The 20,673-nt window shown below is 45.9% G+C and overlaps 5 protein-coding genes across 5 annotated transcripts; 2 read left to right on the forward strand and 3 right to left on the reverse strand.

Annotated features, from left to right (window-relative positions):
- Positions 1 to 4,183: 4,183 nt before the first annotated feature.
- On the reverse strand, positions 4,184 to 5,276 carry AO090009000661 (uncharacterized protein; the record flags this gene model as incomplete). The annotated part of the gene is made up of 2 exons (XM_023236236.1): positions 4,184 to 4,311; positions 4,865 to 5,276. The coding sequence occupies 2 exons, from the start codon at positions 5,274 to 5,276 to the stop codon at positions 4,184 to 4,186; spliced, it is 540 nt and encodes a 179-aa protein (XP_023088749.1).
- A 2,442-nt stretch (positions 5,277 to 7,718) lies between these two features.
- Positions 7,719 to 9,534, reverse strand: AO090009000663 (putative calcium/calmodulin dependent protein kinase; the record flags this gene model as incomplete). Its single annotated transcript, XM_023236243.1, has 3 exons — positions 7,719 to 7,763; positions 8,242 to 9,113; positions 9,531 to 9,534. 3 exons carry the CDS (start codon positions 9,532 to 9,534, stop codon positions 7,719 to 7,721), a joined length of 921 nt encoding a protein of 306 aa, XP_023088750.1.
- A 710-nt stretch (positions 9,535 to 10,244) lies between these two features.
- AO090009000664 (TRAPP subunit BET5) lies at positions 10,245 to 11,003 on the forward strand (the record flags this gene model as incomplete). Its single annotated transcript, XM_023236251.1, has 4 exons — positions 10,245 to 10,281; positions 10,350 to 10,563; positions 10,638 to 10,783; positions 10,846 to 11,003. The coding sequence occupies 4 exons, from the start codon at positions 10,245 to 10,247 to the stop codon at positions 11,001 to 11,003; spliced, it is 555 nt and encodes a 184-aa protein (XP_023088751.1).
- Positions 11,004 to 11,599: 596 nt separating this feature from the next.
- Positions 11,600 to 12,027, reverse strand: AO090009000665 (uncharacterized protein; the record flags this gene model as incomplete). Its single annotated transcript, XM_001817033.3, has 2 exons — positions 11,600 to 11,772; positions 11,826 to 12,027. The coding sequence occupies 2 exons, from the start codon at positions 12,025 to 12,027 to the stop codon at positions 11,600 to 11,602; spliced, it is 375 nt and encodes a 124-aa protein (XP_001817085.1).
- A 5,797-nt stretch (positions 12,028 to 17,824) lies between these two features.
- Positions 17,825 to 19,429, forward strand: AO090009000667 (serine/threonine protein kinase SAT4; the record flags this gene model as incomplete). Its single annotated transcript, XM_001817034.3, has 2 exons — positions 17,825 to 19,243; positions 19,298 to 19,429. The coding sequence occupies 2 exons, from the start codon at positions 17,825 to 17,827 to the stop codon at positions 19,427 to 19,429; spliced, it is 1,551 nt and encodes a 516-aa protein (XP_001817086.1).
- Positions 19,430 to 20,673: the final 1,244 nt, after the last annotated feature.

A 20,673-nucleotide genomic window follows, 5' to 3' on the forward strand; every position in this document is an offset into this window, starting at 1 on the left:
ATGGAGTAGGGAAGCCGTGGACTAGTACAAGCAATAGAAGTAACTCTTAGAAAGGATTTGCTCTCGAGCGAAGTCTAGAGCCGTCAAGAGTCAAATACATATTTCATAGGCTGTGAGTGGCCCAAATGTACCGGATAGGCCTCTTGTCCATATAGGTATGACCTAGCTCGGTCGAGAAGTACGTGAGAGCGCACGGCACCGGAGACCGGAGGAGGGATCTGCAAGAACATCGCAATGATATTTAGCATGACACGCCATGAGGAGGGGTGGGGTTCGGATTTCCGGTATGAACCTACCCTTTCAGAACAGGGGCGAAGTCTGATGCGCATAGCGATTGGGCGAGGTTGTCCCAAATTGAAGTCAGAGGTGCATTATTGGCCGACATGTAATTAAGCGAGCAAGTACGCGACGGAGGAACAGGTAAAAATTATTTGTGCCATCAATAGTATTTATGATAGGTTGTTATAAGGATGAATGCATGCAGGATGGAGGCCAAACCAATCTGGGCGAGTTCCCGTGCATGAACGGGTGTTGCCTCGAACATGCTAGAGCAGAGACGCTAGAAAGATTTGGAAAGGAGAAAGAAAGACAGGCTAGAGGAAGGAAGACAGAGAGGGAAAAAGAAAATTAAAATCAGATCAAATCAATAGAGGTTGTATTATGAAAGAGTAATAACCCGCGTGATTATAACACGATAATCATAGATAATCTCATGGTCGCCCCAATGAAAGTGGAAGATGATCAACAGGCTAATGCAGATGTTGCTCTGTAGGTGCTAGTATTATTATACTAGAGTACACAGTACTGATATCAATCTGTGCGTCGACTTAAAATAATAATTAGTTGGTTGAACTCGATTGCATAATTTTGACTCTCGCAAATAAGTGTAAATGGAAGAAGGAAGGAAATTGAACGACGGTAGGGAGTACCGAGAGCCAGGTAACTACTAGTATCCGCGGGTACTGTACGTATGTACCTATGACAGTGGACTGTCCGTACCGTACCAGATTTCAAGTTACTCGGTACAGAGTTACAAGCGCGCCGGGTACCTGAGATGTGGGGCCAAAAGGACATTCCGCTTTGCCAGAAAGTCACCGAGACTTCTGAGTCAACATTATACATCCGCCATACTAAACCTAGTTATTATGGGGTATGAAACTTTACCGCGTCCGTTGATGAAGGTCACCTTCATGACAGGCGGTTCTGGAATTTGATATGACCCATCTATCCTGGTCTGCCAAAGTCTATTATTATTATTACTATTGTCATTATTACGGAGTATTATTACGATTATGATTAGCATGATGATTATTTTTAAGTGAAGCTTGTGCGAATCTGTTTCCGTCACAAGACGATCTTTCCTTCTTTCTTTTCCTTCTTCCTCTTCTCCTTCTTCTTTTTGTCTTTCTTTTTCCTTTGGTTCATCTTCAACACGATCAGACTATCCAATCGTTCAAACGTCAATCTTCTGCATCTGCACCCGCACCTGCACCATCCGTTTGGGGGGACAGGTGAAACTTTAAAAGGACTGGACCGGAGAACAAGATGTCGAATGCAAGGCTACTATCTGACGGTTGATTCAAGTCAGCGGGGGCGCTGCTTCTCCTGCATGCCGATGGTTCTTCGTGCATGGACCATTGTTATTTAACGATGCACTCTACTAAGAGGACGATGCGGTACTAGCGGAGCTTCACAAGCGCGCTGGTAGCATTAGTTTGCATGTTTTGTGGATGAAGTAGGTTGTCTCATCCACACATTGGCTGCGACTGGGGGTAATCTTGGTTCTTGCTGTCGGCCCCTCCTCCCGTCATCCCTAAGGGGAAAAAAAAAAAGAAAAAAAGAAAAAAAAGAGATGGAAAACCACCGAGTAATGCTGTAGTAATCATAATCTACTATATTCTACATTTACCAATCTTGGATTCAGGTTAGCCTTTCCAAGATCATAATCAGATGGGCTTGTCTTCCTTGTTTACCATAATTTTCTCTCATTCTGACAAGAACCTACTAGGATTTGATCAGAGCGTCAAATTCATGGATGGCCTACTGGACGGACTGGGTCGTCCTTGCAGTCCTCGTTCCATTGCCATCTCGCCAAATAATGGAATTTATTCATTGACCCAGCCTCCAGGATTATTGCAGTCTGCGTCTAATAGCGGGATCTTTGACCCCACTCTGTGGTTATCAATTACTATAATGTAGTAGTATGTACGGAGTAGAAGTACTAGTAACTATCCTCCGCTGCTATCAACTGTCTGCCAGTCATCGGGAGGTGCATTCCAGCTATCTTCGATAAGGCCAATGCACGTCTTAATCTTCTTCTTTCTTTTTTTTTCCTTTTTTTTTTTATTTTTTATTTTTTTTTTTTTTTGTCCTCCTGTGCATCCGTAAACATACGGACCGCTGTACGGGATGGATCGACCGCACTATCTGTATCCTGGACCTATAGCCCGAACCTGCCTCTCTTTAAAGCTTCAGCTCTGACATCTGAGCAACCTGTCGGCTTTAGTCAGTTGACCCAACGTTCTGGGGCGCCATTATCCACCTATCATTAGCCGGCTAGCGCTCGAGACATGCGCCTTGGTATTTGTACTTCCCGCGCGGAAGGGGTCCATTTTCTTTTTCTTTTGTTTTTTTTTTCTTTTTTTCTTTTCTTATTCTTTTGAGGTTTTCATGTTGGACTTCAGAAGAACGCAGGTGGCCGCCATCTATGCTCATAGCATGGCTAAACCCACTGTCTTTTTGTATTCGTTTATTAATCTTTCCTTAATCTCGAGGCCGTTTTTTAGACTTTTGTGAAATCCGTAGTTAAGGACAGTAGCTTCAAACTACTGTTGTTGCATTGGTTTATTCCTTCTCCGTCTGAGTGTCCATCAACTTGCAGCTTTGTGCATGCTTAGTCTCTCTCCATCATTGATCCTCGCTCGGGTAATCCAGGACTTGAAGGTGCCCCTCCTCTGAAAGCACCAGGTGGGTGTCTTCCTTCCCTCCCCGTGGCGGAAGATACCAACGTTTGGAATTATCTGAAACCGTCATTTTTGAAACACGCTCTCTGCTTGGTACTTTTCAGCCTATCCCACCTCGGGTTTGTTTGGTTGAGTTTGCTGCCACTAGTTCATCCATTCCCTTGTGGTTCCTTTCTCTCTCGATTTCTAAAAAAGAACCCAAGAGAACTCGAAGGAGGAGAGTCCCTGCAGTTCCCTTAGGCTGGGCGGACGCATACCTGCGGCATTGATACTGTTCTGTACAATCCCGAATTAAAAGTCCGTTTGGCTCAGAAACGTTGTTGAGAGAAGATAGAGTGTCACTTGGCTACTGCATTGATTGACTCCTGGTATCTTTTTCTTCCCTCCTTGATCCTCAATCTTGTCATTTCACTGCGTGCTTGGTGGCAGTATGCATCGTTGAAACGGGCTCTTCTCTCTCTCTCTCTCTCTCTCTCTCTCTCTCTCTCTCTTCCTTTCTGTTCTTTTCGTTTTCTTTCTTTCTTTTTCTCTCTTACTTCTTTTTCTTCCTTCTGGTTATTCTCCCTTGGTTTTATTTTTTGTTTTTATTTTTTATCTTCTTCCCCCTTTGGATTGGGGAGAATCCCTCTCTATTTCCGGTCACAGCAACATTTGCGCATCTCAACCGGAGTCTTTAACCACCTCTATCCCATGGTGGTTTTCACCTTTTTTCATTTTCTCTTTCTTCTTACCTTTTTGCCTTCTTTCACATTGGCTGTCCTTGCCCTTCCCCTGCAGAGAGGTGACTAGAGCATAGAAGTTACATATCAATAATCCTACTGCTTCTACAGTCCTAGTTCTCTGCTTTATGACCCTTTTCCCTTCATTTACCCTGCAATACAAAAGCCTAAGTCCAGATATCTCATGAAGTTCCTTCCTCCTGTGAATGTCAGACCTTTATTCAATGTCTACTGTCCGTTTCATGTGCGCGAGCATCAACGTTTCTTCCTCTCCCTCCCTAGTTGTTATACGAACCTGTACTGACTTCCATTTCTGCCACTCGTTGCGTCGCTAACGTGGTTTCTGATTGCTTCCTGAGCAACCACGTGTTTATACGTTTAGTAGACGCATCATTCCGTTTGGGAGGCTCTTTGCTCATTCACTTATCATCCTTTCTTAGTTTAGTGTTTGTTTTGCTTTCTATGTGCTGCAGCGTAGTCGCGTGACGCGTTTGACCCTCTCTATACATTCGTTATAGCCTGACTCCTCTGGGCTCCTTTCTTTTTCTTTCTTTCTTTCCCCCTCCCCTCTGGATCGTTTGTCGGATTATCTGTTGAGGGAAGCCGGTCATATTCGCTTCCATGGTCACCTGGATATGTCGAATCTATCAGAACGACCATGGACCGAGGAGGAGAAGGTAAGAAAGGATATTATATTCTTGATTCTGTACTGTTTTCTATTTTGATCTCAAGATTGACGGTCCATAAATTTTACCTAACTTCACAATTTGTTTTTGTCACACCGATGAAAGCCCCGTGCATTGTTACCTATATAAACGGTTTGCTGATAGTGAATATTCTGAGATTTAGTACACTCTGCTTACCGAAATCTTGAAGAAGGCCGGGGTCCCCTCTAGTCACCTAGTTAAGATGATTCGAGATTTCAATATCACCCCAAGCTGGGCGGATATACCCCTTCCTCCAGGTACAGACTGCTGGCACCTTGCTCTTGCCCTTTGCCACTCTGAAGCTCGATTTACTTTATGAGATTCACGCCCTATCTATGCCGTTTTCTGGGCCATCTCGCACAGAAGGATACTTCCAAGTTCGAACTCAGCTTTGCTGATCTTGTTCTCTTAGGCCGTTCTCTCAATTCATGTCAGGTGGCATTTTACAGCATGTGTCCACAACATGTTCAATTACCTCTCAACCCAAGCTTTGCACCCTTCCCTCCTCCGCGCCATGAATCCTCGGCTCCTCTACCTTCTGCGCTTGACAACAGCCAAACCCGAAAGCACCTTCTTTTCCCCTCGGATAAACCAATATTAGCTCCGCGTGCGATACAACCTCGGCCAACGACCAGTACAGCGTCATTCAGCAGTGAGAGTGGCGCATCAGCCCTGTTATCCCCAGGTTCGGAGAGCATGCCACCCCGAGGTGAACCACCACGCAAGCGCGGTCGACCCAGCAAAGCCGAATCAGAGAGACGAAAAGCAGCTGCTGAAGCTCGCGGAGAAACATATCCACCTCCGAGGCGAACTGGCTCCAACAAAATGAAAGCCCCTTCTACACCAACCAGTCCCTCAAGCATCGAACCTCTGGCTGCCTCGTTCATTTCTCATGCCAGTGGCAGTCGGCGCCAAAGTATACTACCATCTGACCTGCATTATGTACCTCCGCCCGGAAGACCCCCGAGACTTTCAGGACCAAATGAAAATGAGGGCATTAGGGATACACCCCGTCGTGACATAGGGCCTCCGATGAGAGACTTGCCACGACCAACGGAAAGGAGACAGACACTACCTTCCCCACAAACACTACATTCAGGCCCGAGGGAAACAGTCCCGCGCATGGAGCCTGGGGAGCGATCACTCGAGGCACCCCCGCCAGATCGGATATCTTTCGGTGATAGCAGCCGGAGGTCTCTCCTTCATAGATGCCCAGACGAGCCACCTATCTCGGGTCTGGAGGTGCCTCTGCACACTTCGGTCGAGAAACAAGCCGAATGACCTTCGACCGCTTGGTTACCCGCTCATACAAGTTCGCTAGTCTGAAAAGCTATTGAGACATGATGAATGAATTACACTGTCAGTTATGACATAGATAGCATTGATTTGAACACAGATCTCATATTACGACCTGGGATGAGTTACTGAAAAATGAAGGCTACGAGCAGCATGCACCACAGCACATGGTTTCTTCTTTATTTCATTCCTTTTGCTTCTAATTATGTGGGTGGGTTAATGAACTCAGCAATACATTCCTTGGATATTCCCTCCAATTTATCATTATAATTGAGCCGGCAAGCCCGACTTATCATTACAGGCCTATCCAGTGAACTGACTTTTTCCTGTATGCGTCTCTGCTCCATAGAACTAGCATAGGACAAGTCAACATCCTGTCAGTCACAAACGAAGCCTCAGGATACCTTAATACAGTTTCATTCCGATTAGTACAAGTGCCGATGCTAATCTGATGCTCCGCAATGAACTGAGTTGACATGAATACCATGCTTTTGACGTATTGAACTGTGTTCTTTTACTTCATTCTTTAGCCTTTGTCCTCTCTTTTCAGAACAGTAATCTCCTTGGCTTTTCTCTCTTTCTCTTTATTTTTCTTTTTGACCTGTTCTTTGTCGCAGGGGGGGGGTGGGGGGGGGGGGGATGAAATGGTTTGATTCAACTGGATGCCGAATATCAAGGTGGCACTATTTGATATTGTCTTCATGTCCTCTTTCTTCCCTTTTCTTCAGCTTCCCAGTCTCCTAACTGGCGACTAATTTCAAATGTTGATGCCCTGTTGGGTAAATTTATGGTTCAAGATGTTATAGGCCTAGTGTATGTACAGATCTAATCTTTGATAGAGATTAAAGCCATTTCACAAAGCAGCGCAGCATCCCTTCACATCTACGGAAATATAGGTAAAAATCGTGCGGATGGTATTTAAGTTGAGCAACGTCATGATATGCACAAGCGCTGTTGCCCTTTCAAAGTAAATAATTATAAGATATGTTGCATGGCATAGCCACACGTTCTTGGACAGCTGAAGATACTTGTCATTACATAGCTGCCAGTATGCAAGTATCAGAATCAAGTATACTTCACAAACAAAGGTCGCGTGGAGATTTCTCCTCCCATTCTAACGTACCCCCAAGGAAAGAAGCCTTGAGGATAGTTTCAATCTCGACAATACTTCCAAGGATAGTGTGACATGTGACGACACCTGTAGTGTGCTCCGGAATTGAAGCCTCGGAATCTGTTGAGCGCATCGATATGCGAAAACGCTATGGATGCAGTTAGTGAGGCAGACAGTTGAATGAACTGAAGCTATTCTTGATGCTGAGTTCTAGCCGCCGTGTCTTGCCTTTCTTGTTGCCTTTGCAGCTCTAGCTGAGCCCTTATTGCACTCGCGGCGGAACTCAGACTTGGACCCGATGGTTTCACGAGCCTTTTGCCAATTTCGGGGACTGTGCCAGGGATTTTTTCTTCTACTAATTTCATTACTTCGTCTTTTCCTTCCACGCGTCGAGTGAGGTACACCTTCGGTGTAGTACCCTGACGAGGAAGGCTGCGGGTTCGGATACGCTCAATCTCCTGCCGATATGCGGTCTCATATATATCAAACTCTGCTGCACCCGGTGATTCGCTCACAACAGGGCACGGGTCGATGTCAGAAGGTTCTGCAGATAGCATACTATCCGGTTCATCGAAGATGTAGTCCGTCCCGGAGTCGCCAGTATTCGTAGGCGGCGAGCCAGTATAAGTAGAAGGTCCAATAAACAAGAACGGAAACTCTTCCTCTAAAGGATCTCGTGCATGTCCACGTGTTCCCTCGATGCTGCGCTTGGTGAGGACCGAACTTGTCCGCGACAGTGGAACTTGAGGGGATGAGGATCCTGGTGTGGTTATGGTTTGCGAGTCATCGAAAGATGCTCCTGGTATTTTGCTGCTAGGTATGTGGCTTGAATCAATTCCCTCAGACCTGACGTTTGCACTCTGATTACTGCTATCGTACAACACAGGATCTTGTTTTCCAGATATACTGGAGTCTGTGCTGTCTAGGAGCTGTTGTAAGCGTGGTTCTTCAGCATGCAGATGATACCCTTTGAGAACGTCATCACGTTGCCAGGCATTTCTATTATATGTGTTTAGGCTCTGGCTTTTGTTGGAATTTGAAACAGTCCCAGCTGCGAAACTTTCTTCGGGTTCCATTTCAAGGGGTGGTTGGACAAAGTGCGTCTCATACTCTTGTCCAAGGATACTCTGCATGGGTGGGTCTGCCTTGGCAGGGTCAATTAGTCTCTTGAAATTCTTCACGGCTTTCATCTGTAGCTTCTCGTTAGCCTGCCTTAAAGACGCAATAAAGTTTGTACAAAGCTTACCACAGCTAGGACATGGCCAATAGTCTTTGTGATAGCTGAATTCATTTCCTCTTCAGTAGGAAGTCCAACTATTTCAGCAGTATTTTCGCTCTCCGGCAATAGTGGGTCTGTTCCATTCCTTGTAACCCAGGGGTGTTCCTGAGTTTCTTTCTATAAGCAATGCTTTGTTGTGGGAGTAGAATATACCCGTCTCACTTACTCGCAATGCACTCATTTGGATCCTTCTGGTTGGATCTTTCTCTAGAATCCGTGACATCAGGTCCTTGAAGTTTTCATCAGTTTCTCCCTCACATGCCACTGGATCGGTCTTAATAGCCTCATATAGCTCGAAGATGCTCTGCTTCTCGAAGGGCAATCTGCCGTATCGCAAACAGTACAACGTAACACCCATAGACCATATGTCGGCCGCTTTCCCGGAGACATCCCCGTGTTTGACAACACATAGCTCTGGAGGGAGGAAAGCAGGTGAACCAGCCGATTTTGCCGTGAACATATCGGAGTCTTTCTCGAACATCTCTGATACCCCGAAGTCCACTACCTTGAGAACGTCATCGCTCGTTATTAGGCAATTATCTGGTTTTATATCGCGATGTACAATGCCCTGAGCGTGTAGATATTCTATTCCCAGGACCAGGTCGCGGAACCAACAGCGACAGAGTTCGTCATCATATGGGTCGGCTCTTTCTTCAAGCCCAACTTTCATAACTACCCCCTTCTTACACATCTCCATAACCATGTATAGAGAATCCTCGGTCGGGTCGTCTAAGACCTCAATCAGAGACACCAGGTTGTGATGATGGAGTTTCTTCATGATTGCTATCTCTTCTTTGATAAGGTAAAGAGCATTTCTCTTTTGATCTGGATCTTCCAGAGAACGACGGTGAAGTGGGGAATTGAAGCCATCTGATGGGCGCTTGGGACCTCGAGGTCTCCGTAACAGGTGGGATTGGGCGCGTTTCCTTAGCCGTGCCTTGGAGAATTCCTTGACGGCCTGACTCAGTGCACAGGTTGTTAGCTTGGAGTTTTGTTTTTCCTTCGTGCCTCGTGCCACGGTATAAGTCCATAACCGAGCTACCAAGACAGAAAGAAGACCTTACGTATTCATTCCCAAACTGATCCGTAGCAAGATGTACCGCTCCGAAAGAGCCCCTGCCAATCTCTTGCTTGATCACATATTGGTTGATTCTGTGTTCAGCGGTACCATCATCCTGGCTGGTGGTATATTCAGATCGAGCATTCAGGGTTTCCTACCGCCAGTTCAGTTAGCTTCCTACAGAGAGTAAACACATTCTCTGAAGAACCACCTTGACCGGGCGTCTAGCTATTGGGTTTCGGCGATAATGCCTTCGTGGACTCTCATATGAAGGTGTCGAGCTGGAACCGCGGTTTTTAGCAACCCACTCAAATACAAGAATGGCTGGGAGCCCGGAGGAGACGAAACATGAGAAAGGAAGTGGGAGAAGAAGATTAAGGTGCTGTAGAGCTTACGCATAACGAACTGGTCGCGGGTGACGAAGACCCGGGCGACCACCGGAAAATTGATTAGCGTCCTGCATGGAGGGGTACGCATATTCGTTGGCCATTGAATACGCTGAGCAAAAGTGGGATTCCCGAAATACCAGAGGGAGAACGTCTAAGTTGGGGATGTCTAATTCTCCGTTGAGATAGCAGAGACGCGAAACCCGGGTGCCTAGGCAGATGTGGGGAAGAAAGTGGGCTGCACAAGAGAACAAGAGGCGACAACGCTAGGATGTTCTAATAAATCTATAGGAGCATTAGTAGACTGTAGAACATGCAAGTCGGAGAAGATACGCAGATCAAAAAAAAATAAAGGAAGGATAAAAAGAAGAAGCTCAGGAGAAGAAGTATAAGCGAGAATCAGAGGGGAAAGAAGAAGAATGCTACTACAGTATAATAGTAATACCTATAAATAAAATAGGGAAAGAAAGGTCTTTCTCAACTTGGGATCCTCAGGCACAAGTCAATCTTTATCGATAAACGTCGGATCTTATTTTGGATCGCTCACCGCCCACGAGCATACTGATCCGTCCACCTAAACGAGCCTAATTTAACGGTCTCTGGGGATACTTCTTTGAATAGCAACCTTTCTCACATTTAGATCTCCGCACCTTAATGCCCTCTTCATCAAGTCAGATCCCGTGTATTCTTCTGTAGTGAATTGTCTGCTATCCCTTAACCGCAATGGTTGTTTATTCCTTCTACATCTTTGACCGCCATGGTACGTGCCCCTACCTTGTACCCAACCCTCAACAAAGGTATACTAACCGGCAGCTATCATTTTCTTAGCGGAATGCATATACAAACGACGTTGGGTGCCCCGTCCGCCTTCAATTATTGGGAAGTCCTCGCGTCCGACCTCAGAAACGTCTGCCACTCCCAATGCGATGCCGCCTGTGCTGGGTCAACCTTCGCGGACCACCGACGACGATGCTAAGCTGATCTTCGGCACCGTCTTCTCCCTCCGGAATATGGTGCGCAAATTGGGAGGCGAGGATGACAGGTGAGAGCAAACCTCCGTACCTCTGCCAAATGAGTAGAAGAGACTGGTACTGACGGTCGAACCCTCGCCTTCAGCTTTGTGACCTATCGTACCAGTCAATACAAACTCCATTATTATGAGACGCCTACCAACATCAAATTCGTAATGCTTACCGATGTTAAGAGCCCAAGCATGCGGATTGCATTGCAGCAGATCTATATTAATCTTTACGTTGAATATGGTATGCAAGCCCACGCATTGAAACTGACTTCACCGGCCACTAAAGTGAGGGAATTGTCTTAGTGGTCAAGAATCCGTTGTCCCCGGTTGAGCATCCAGGCGGTGTAGGTGTAAATAATGAGCTTTTCGAGGAGTCTTTGGAACAATTTGTGGTATATCTGCCATCCCTGCTCAGCTCAACTCAAGGGCTGACACAGCAACAGACGCGCGTCCTATCTTGAGAACTCGTGGACTCTAGGATCTCCATCGATTTGTCTCTGCCTGACCTCGCAGTGGACGGAGAAGCCAATCGTGCAGTAGACATGAGATTGATTTGTCGGGTATCTACAGATAAAGAAATCGATAGATTCCGGGATTAACCAAGGTGCCTTGCGTCTACCAAGGCAGTGCCACGAAAGACGCATCAAAGACATGCGTAGCTTAACCCGGGAATTGCTGTCAACCCGAAAGGGTCGCCCTACGGCTAGAACTCTCCGGAAATCTCAAGGCGCGGGAGTTGCCGAGGGAAAGAATTTGGGCGTTGGGGGGGGGGGGGGGGGGGGGGGGGGGAAAAGCTGCTTTACGAACCCATATGGCCATGTTGCTGATGCACCTGTGTAATATGCATTGACTTACTAGATGCAAGCTATGGGTCATAGGATGCCAGTCACCTCTCAGGTTCTATGGCGGCCGACCTCACACTATGTGATTGACAACTTCATAACAGCAAATGAGAGCAGTCTTTTGTTTGTCAAATACATTATGGAAGAACATACTGCCCACCGTTCCACTTGAGATGAATTACAAAATCACCAGGTCCTCTTTAAAAATTAGAACTTTAGATAATTCGACCCGTGGCAGACCTTCCTGACTGTCCGTAAACAACGTCCTCGGGTAGATCGTCCTCCCCAGGCCCTTCACTATATCCATCCTGAGTACGGGGTTTTGCATGACGCAGGCGGTCACCACGTAAGATGTTACTTCTATCGATAGCCTCCTGTTCGTCTTGCGCTGCAAGATGGTTAGCGAGCGTGGCGACACACCGGACGAGTCTAAAGCCTTACCTAGTTGCTTATCACTGTTGGAAAATGGAGGCTGAATAGGATCTTCAACATCATCTTCATCCCTTTGAACAGGGATCTGATTTCTTAGCTCGGAACGAGTTTCATGAGCGTAGGAATTGTCCCTGACTATTCCAGAGACAGGGGAGGGATCGTTCTGAGACTCGTAGCGGTCCTCGGCTTCTCTTTCGTATGGGTTCGACATGATTTTTCAAACTAATAGCTATTTTAGAGACGATATAGAATGTACTTGTGATGGGTACATATGAGGAATGATATGTATAACTTGTGTAGTCGCTTGGTTGGGGATAGTAGCGAATATATAAGCGTTTCAGTCCCCCATCCCAACGCACTTCTGACATCAGATAGCCGTCATCCTTATGTATGGGGCGAATTGGGTTCTCGATAAGGTTCTAGGTAAAGGTCGGTTGAGGTGATGCAATTCGAAGGGTTCGTCTCTACATATTGCTTGGTTCATGATCGGTACAAACCCACTAAGCTTGATACAACCTATCAAATAGCTTAGATCTGAATCGATCCTTTCTGCAGTATGCCAAGAACTATCTGACTTAAGTTACTGATACCTTTGATACCTTTGACCTGAGCTTATCATGAGGTAGCTCATGAATAACAGTAGGCAAAGCAGCGGGAAATGGTCGTTTTGAGGTAAAGGGAGGTCCCGCTCATTGCAAATGATTTCTTTCGCAATGTAGACCTGCTTTCAGGAAGCAAATCTTACCCAAAAGACACGGAGGCGTAATTTGATCAATGTCACCGGTAGCTCTAGCCACGAATGTGACATAGGAATGATTCAGACTGAGGTCATCGGTCCCAAGATGCTGAAGAGATTGCTCATTCAAGCAAATCGATATCTGAGCAGGAACGTCAGGGCTTTACCCATTAGACGATGATGCCCGCCAGTCAACATTGCTTTCAGTCCAGGACAGGTTAAAAGAGTCTAGTACCTAGGTAGCCTTGGGAATGCTAGGGCCAGTTCTGATGTTATTCATCCGCAGTATTATGTAATATTTGGGTAAATCCACGACACTCTTCGCAACACCACTAGACAACGATTCACAACCCGCCACTCGTAGGTAATTAGACATGATAGACATGGTTTTGCTATAGTCAGAGATAGTGGTTATAGCTTTAAGGTGACAGAAAGGACGATTTAATCACCCATATTACGGGACGGAAAGACAACTCTCTGTAGCATACACCACAAAAAGGAATTATCGTGCCAATTCAGTACTATCCTACTCGGAATATGTCTATAGAATCTGAAACTCACGGTCATAAACAGTATAGTATATCGACAACTTATTTTATATGACCATGTCGCCTGGAACCTGATAAATTCTATAAACTGTACTACTAATGCAGTGTACAATATAAACCAGTAAAAGAAATGGCTCGTGTAGTCCCACATACAAAGGGTTAGGTTTCAGAAACAGCTTGATCTTGTTCGGGAAGGCCAAAGGGATGCACGAAGCTTGAACTTTCTCGCGGCAATTCATTCGCCTGAGGAGGGGGGGAAGCCCCATAAACTTCGTACTGTAAAGCAGACTACCAGCCCTTAGGCTCCGCTTTGTTCACCGTACTCCGTCAAGTTGTTACATCTAGAAATTTTTTGAAGATGGAGAAAAGGAGAAAAAAAAAAAAAAAAAAAAAAAAAAAAAAAAGCAAATAAAAACAAAGTTAAATCAAATAATAAATCAGAAAAGAAATTTTTTTTTTTTGTACAGACACATTGAGGATTTACCAGATCACGGAAAGTCTCCTAGTCTTGACCCTCCACATGAACCAATCGCCTAGTTGATAGTAGATTACTATCACCCTAGGTGGACTGGAATTGTGGCTTTCGTATGGGAAGAATTGTGGAGTGGTTTAATATGGCAAATTAAGACTTTCGAGTAGGACCCAATCATGATATATACCTAAGTACAGAGTTGTATTCCCCGCTTCTGACTCCCATCCTCAGAGGAACCAAGTACGCCACTCAGTGTGTTCAGGAGTGCATATTTTGTGTGCGGTCATGGAAGCATGCGGTGAAGGATGAGAGGATTCTAAAGACCTATCGGCTTTTAGGCTGAGCTGGTCACTTTCTGACTTCTACCTCCCATCCCCAGTCGCTTAGTTGTATGACCTGGCGGTGAACCGGACCCCGTCGCATACAACTTGAATGAACACTACATATATACTTCAGTCCCTACTCCAGGAATCAAGGCAATAGCTGGGGTTTGACCGACTGGTCAAACTCAAATCATCGGGTGACGAGGTATTGTGCTGTGGATCATAAATTATATCGAGTAATATCGGAAGATGTTAAAAGACAATAGTAACGGGTACCCGCACCCATCGGAAACGGGTGGTTGGATTTCCGAGATTTAATGCGTGTTTTCTGATCACCCTTAAACAATCCGAGCCATCCAGTCAATCCCGATCTAATACGTATCAATATGCAGTAAGATAGCCGCGGTATCAGAGATCAGTTTATCTCATTGGTAATTTGGCATATCGGAAAGTTGGTGAGGAGGGGGAGGAGGAAAGAAAATACCCTCCTCTGAACATGAGAGAGGGAGGTAAAGTAGTACTTCGTGTCAGTTGCAGACTTGCAGTACTAGGGCAACTACAGAGTAGTGTGGTACAGTACTCCGTACAGATTCTATCGGGAATGACCCACTATAATGCAGCGTGGTAAGTAATTTTAGACGGGACGGTTTTCTTTACTCCCGCTGTTTCTTCTGGCCCGTGATTGGTCTCAAAAATCCCTCGTGCAATTTTTGATAATGTTGGTTGATTTACTCAGTACGTCAGTTGTATAGGTAAGGGCTACTGGGTACCATCTACTACCGCCGTGGAGGGGAGATTAGAGGTAAAAAGACAAGGAACACTATCTCGCTCCAGCTTCAGTTAGCCAACCATAGATAGGTATTTGCAACCAAAAGTACAACTGCCTAGGTCCTAGGTACGGGTCGGTTCTCTACGGAGATCTGTGAATCTGTAAGGTTTGAATCATGCTCCAAGACACTCCGGGCACGGCAGCCACAGCCGAGGTCCGGAGTCCTAGCTTTAATAAGCCCACGTCGTCCGCTCTGGCATATTGGTACGGATATACGAGGCCTGGTGGGTGTCGCATTGTAAGCAGTTACGCATACCTTCCCACGTTAAGATTGACAAAAGAAGTATTGATCATCACGTAGCTAGAGGTGTTTTGGCAGATATGTTTGGTGGTGGTGGATGACTCCTCAGAAGGACAAAAGGACGGCGGAATAAAATGAAATGATAACAATAGTAGTCGTAGTAGATAAATCAATGAGAGATGTCGATGATAGCCTTAGCACTCGGCCGTCAATTCAACTTGACATCTGCTGACCCCACGTGGATCCCTCAAGCAAGAAGCCAAAAAGAGCCATGTGCATGATAAATAGTCGCTTCCAGTTTATAATTCGGTAGAGGAACTCATGATCTGATCATAGACCATAATTTGAAGTTAAGACATAGCCTCAGCAGCTCCAAATATACTAGTTAGCCTCCTCAAGTGAGGTAATCGCCACGAGGAAATCTGACGATTCTCCCATCATTGACTAGTAATAGCTATCAAGGATGTTGTCATAGCATGTCCAATCCATCAGTGTCTTAGCCCAGAGAAGTCTGATATGCAAGCTTCAACCCCGTCATTGTCAAAAATCTGCAAAAGTGATGAAGTCGTCAATGTATACGTTGATTGATCCTACAAGCCGTACTTGACCGAGGAAATAAGTATTCCAGTCCAGAGAAAAAGGTAGTTCAAGGAAGAGAGAACAGAGAATCAACTCGTGCATTGGCATTGGCCGTAGTAATGTAACTGGTCAATGAAACCCCGAAAAAAGGTCGATCCCTCACACCCTATATTAGACATTCTGTGTCCTCGAGTGACGTTGGCAGCCAACTTTCTCTTAGTAGCCCACCTTTAGGTCCTCTCTTTAATTACCCCTCACTGCGTGCATGAGGAGGGGTTCTTTTTGATCAAGCCATTTAGGCAAACCGCCACACAAAGGAACTAAGTAAGGAAGGCCAGAGTGATAATGTGACGCTTTCCCGATAGTTCTACCTGAACTGGTCCAGCCACCCAAGCCATCGGCTCCCGTTGTGAATGATGTGCGGGGACAGCCATACCCATATGATCCATAGGACTGCAGATTGCACAGCCTCAGTCTGACTTGAACTCCCGAGATTGACTAATATCCTATGCGGGTCGCGTTTGTTTGATAATTGCCAGTGTCACCACCCTGTTCAGATGAGCCAGACAAAGCGGAAGTGAGTGTAAAGCTATCACTGGGTGGACGTCATCCGACTGATCTTCATCGAACAAGAGGCAAGATTGTAAAGAAATGAAGAATCGAAACATGAAACAACAATCAGATTTCCTTGTAATTACTGATTACTCAAGAGAAGTGAGCAGCTCCAGCGTCTTTCTAACGGTCCTTCGCCAGAAAACAAAATAGAAATAAAAAAATATTTACAAAATAAATAAATACATAAATCAATAGCGAAAGAAAAATGCATGAGGCTTCTCACCTCATGCAATAACTAACCTGTGGAGCTTTTTCTTTACACAGGGTAAAGATGTGGAAAGGCCGCCACTTTGGTTTTCTTACATCTTGTCCAACGCACTACTTCTAGTCCCTGGTACAATTAGCCTGCAATACTAGGTACATACATATACATACATAGCTAGTAAGTAGCAGCACTGAGCGATTTGTCTTATCCACTCTTCACCTCCATTGTCCCGTTGTCCGATAGTCGGGGCTTGACTTTCATGGATACGTTGTTACTTGAGAGGATACCCAGTAATCTCTGGAAATAAAAAAAGAAACGAAAACCTGAGTAAGGCAACAACGATTCTGTAAAGTCCCAACGCAGTGACTCCAATGGTGTACTATCTTCACATCATCGTACTAGGTACTCATATACATAGATACTCTGTATGATACATACGTACTGTACAGCCATTTTCCACACTGGCGCCCTGGTTTATGTTAACAGCTGTGGCTGCAACTGTATTATACCATACCATCACAGGACGATACCGATAATGTATACCATCGGCGAGGCCTGCGAACGGAGGGTAAGTAAATTTCCAACCAAATCATCCATCTGATTACTCGATTCTGACAAAAAAAGAGGGCTTCGGCTCCATTATTTGCTTCTTACTTCCACAACCGGCAACAAGAAAGTCTCTTCCAATCCCCTTTGTAACCTCAGCACAAGGCGTACCCATAGGCACTGGTTCCCACCATATTATCAAATAATAGAATTCGAGGCAAGAAAAAGACTGGTCGCTCTCCCACAGGAAGCTCAAGGAACGCCCACCCATACTTTCAATATTAGTTTACATTACTTTGATACTATCTAGAAGCCGGAATACTATTTCAACCTGGACCTTCCCCCAGCAGGCAGCTGCATTCTCACGAGAGACTCTCGCTGGGTACTATACCTTTACTACTACAGAGTATTTTATTTTCTTGGAATACTGCCTTTCCCTCTCGGAGCTACCTCTCCTGCCCCAACTGGAATTTTCAAGCTACATAAGAGTCTAGTCTCATTCTGTGGTTCACAGCGTGGTACCGTCCCATCTGGACATTCCGTGCCTTGCTGCGCTAATTTTTCCTTTTCCTCTTTTTTTTTTCTCCCTTTTCTTCTTTTTTTTTTCTCCCTTTTCTTCTTTTTTTTTTTTCCTTTTCTTCCTCGCCCTCCACTTTTCACTTTCGTCACTTTTCAGGGAGACCGTCGCCTCAGGCCACCACCGGTCACCGGGGGCCACACCTCTTTTTTTTTCTCGCCCTCTTCCTCTCCCCTCCTCTTCCTCTCTCAATCTCCTTCCAACCTTTAAACCTTTTAAATAACAATCTTCTGGGGCCTCTCCAGCTTCGTGCTGTAGGCGTTTATTCTCCTACCTTGTCACGGGGGCAACCTTTGTCACTCTCGTCCTCCGTGTACATTACAATTAGTTACCGCACATGACTCCACAATCTGCTTCACCTGTACCTTCCGCAGTCTCCTCCGCCGCAGCGTCACAGATATCGTACGATCCTCGAGATGGAGAGCCCTCGGTAACACGCGCTCTTGCGGGCATGAATTTGTCCGCAGCGAACGGGGATATTCTCCCCACGCCCCCTCCGCCTGCGAAAACTGCCAGGCCGACTATGGCGAATCGCATCTCTCGTATGTTTTCCAACACAGGGAAGACAACTTCGAAGGAGCCGGATGCCCATCGTGACTTTTCAGACAGCAGCACAGACAGCGTGAAGCCATCTAGCAATGGCAGCGGGAGGCAATCTAAGCCCACTTCTAGACCCTCTTCTAGAGCTCCATCGCGACAGACTTCTACCAAGGAAGACAATGAGAGAAAGCCAAAGTCTAGCAGTGGAAAGGACCAAAAAGACTCATCTGCAGCAGCACACAAGCGGTTCGAAGCATTGCCAGACCACGCCCACTGCCATCACCTTAAGAGTACACGGCGACAGGAGAAATTGACAGACCTTCTCCGGGATATGCTTGGTGGCGGCAGGAAGAAAGACGATCATGTCGATGATCAGCAACTATCCCTCATGTCAACATGGATTGACCAGTTCAAGAATGAACGTGATAAATTAGCGGCCGATAAAAAGGGTGGTCCCAACGCCACGGCTTCATTAGTCGATAAATATGGTAAATGCCAGGAGATCGTCGGGCGGGGCGCATTCGGCATCGTTCGAATCTCACACAAAGTCGATCCCAAAGATTCCAGGGTTGAACAACTATACGCTGTCAAGGAATTTCGCCGTCGTCCTCAAGAAACGACCAAGAAATATCAAAAACGTCTGACCTCCGAGTTCTGTATATCCTCGTCCCTTCGCCATCCGAATGTCATCCATACCCTTGACCTCTTGCAGGATGCTAAGGGTGATTATTGCGAAGTAATGGAATATTGTGCTGGTGGTGATCTCTACACCCTTGTGCTGGCCGCAGGAAAACTGGAAGTTGCCGAGGCCGATTGCTTCTTCAAGCAGCTCATGCGTGGTGTAGAGTACATGCACGAAATGGGCGTAGCTCATCGTGATCTTAAGCCGGAGAATCTGTTGTTGACCACTCATGGTGCGCTCAAAATTACGGATTTCGGGAACGGGGAGTGTTTCCGCATGGCCTGGGAAAAGGAAGCACACATGACAGCAGGACTTTGCGGCTCCGCTCCTTATATAGCTCCCGAAGAATATATCGAAAGGGAATTTGATCCGAGGGCAGTCGATCTGTGGGCTACTGGTGTAATTTATATGGCAATGAGGACAGGGCGTCATTTATGGAGAGTAGCCCGCAAAGACGAGGATGAATTCTATCAGCGATACTTGGAGGGTCGGAAGCATGAAGATGGTTACGCTCCCATTGAGACTCTGCATCGGGTAAGCGCTGATAACAGTCTATTTGGTGCGTCTAAACTTACAGATAGTTCGCAGGCTCGTTGTCGGAACGTGATTTATTCCATCCTTGATCCAAACCCTTCTCGTCGTATCAACGCCTCGCAGGTCCTCAAATCCGAATGGGTTCGCGAGATCAAATTGTGCAAGGCTGGCGAGGAGGGATTCTGATCTAATCGGCGTGTCTTGCCCTCGAGGTTTTGATTTTCGCAGATAGTGTATCCCTAGGGGGCAGAGCCTGGGCGGATATTGATCATTAGTCCGGACTCTGTCTCTCTCTCGTGGTAGCCTGCCTCTGTATGCCTAGTTTTGTGATAAAACCGGGTGGCTCATTTGTTTATCCCGTTCTATTGGGGGTTTAGACCTTCTTCACCTGTTGCTTAAAAAGGAGGTCCTTTTGCTTTCTATACCGGCGCATGTCTTACCTTTGTCTTACCTGCCTGCTAGCTGAAGGGCTTAGTTTGTTTTTATGTTTTCACGCTAATGCAACGAAGAGTCATGACCTTGAGCTCCTTCTCTTTTCTTTTCTTTTCTTTTCTTTTCTTTTCTTTTCTTTTCTTTTTTTTTTTTTTCCATTCTCTTCTTCGTCTTTGTCTTTGCATTTACTAGTCACATATATTGCATCTCCATCATTCTATCTATCTGGCATGCAGAGTTAACGGCATTCTTTCCTCTTTTTTATTTCTGGGCTCTTGGCTGGCTGATACATTGATGTTACTGACCTACTAGCTCATTCGATTAGGTCACAATGGAGGGCACGTTCGGTTTTCCGGCTGGGTTACGCTGATGCTGAGATTCATTCATCAGATTGTTTATCAATGCGCATTTCATACTTGTCAGTTATAGCGATCTGCATATCCGTGGGACTGTCATTCATTATGTACTCGGGGTTTGGGCGCTTATTATTTGGATACCCTTTGACACTGTTCGTTTCAATGCTATTGTTATCAGAAATCTTACAACCTGATGTATCTTTGCTGGTCATGAACAAGGCCAGCTTCTCTCCTTCCCCCTTTCGCCTCTTCCCTCCTCCCCTCCTTCCCTCTGGTTACATATGGTATAATGGATACTGTTATGAAACCAGGAGAGTTCAAGGGAGTGATAGGAGCTTTCAATGGAGCAGACTTGTTTGCTTGTGGAACTAATTCTTGTGCCGTCCCTGCCATCGTGTGATGTTGTATCTTCTTCCCTTAGGACTGCAAAGACAGGGGCATAGCGACATCTAGTCTAGTACTTGCCACACAAATTCAGTTGCTTTTCCGTGGCTAGGATCGAAAAGTCTGGAACATTTTTCGATCTAACTCTCGGCTATGCTCTTTGAGTAAATCACCACTTACCCCGTAGTTCTTCCTCGCGTACGGCAACCTCCCCTTTCCTTCCTTTTATTTTTCTTCTTGGGTGAGGAGAGAATCCGC

Source organism: Aspergillus oryzae, chromosome 1 (genome assembly GCF_000184455.2).
Source record: "Aspergillus oryzae RIB40 DNA, chromosome 1".
Taxonomy (NCBI): domain Eukaryota; kingdom Fungi; phylum Ascomycota; class Eurotiomycetes; order Eurotiales; family Aspergillaceae; genus Aspergillus; species Aspergillus oryzae.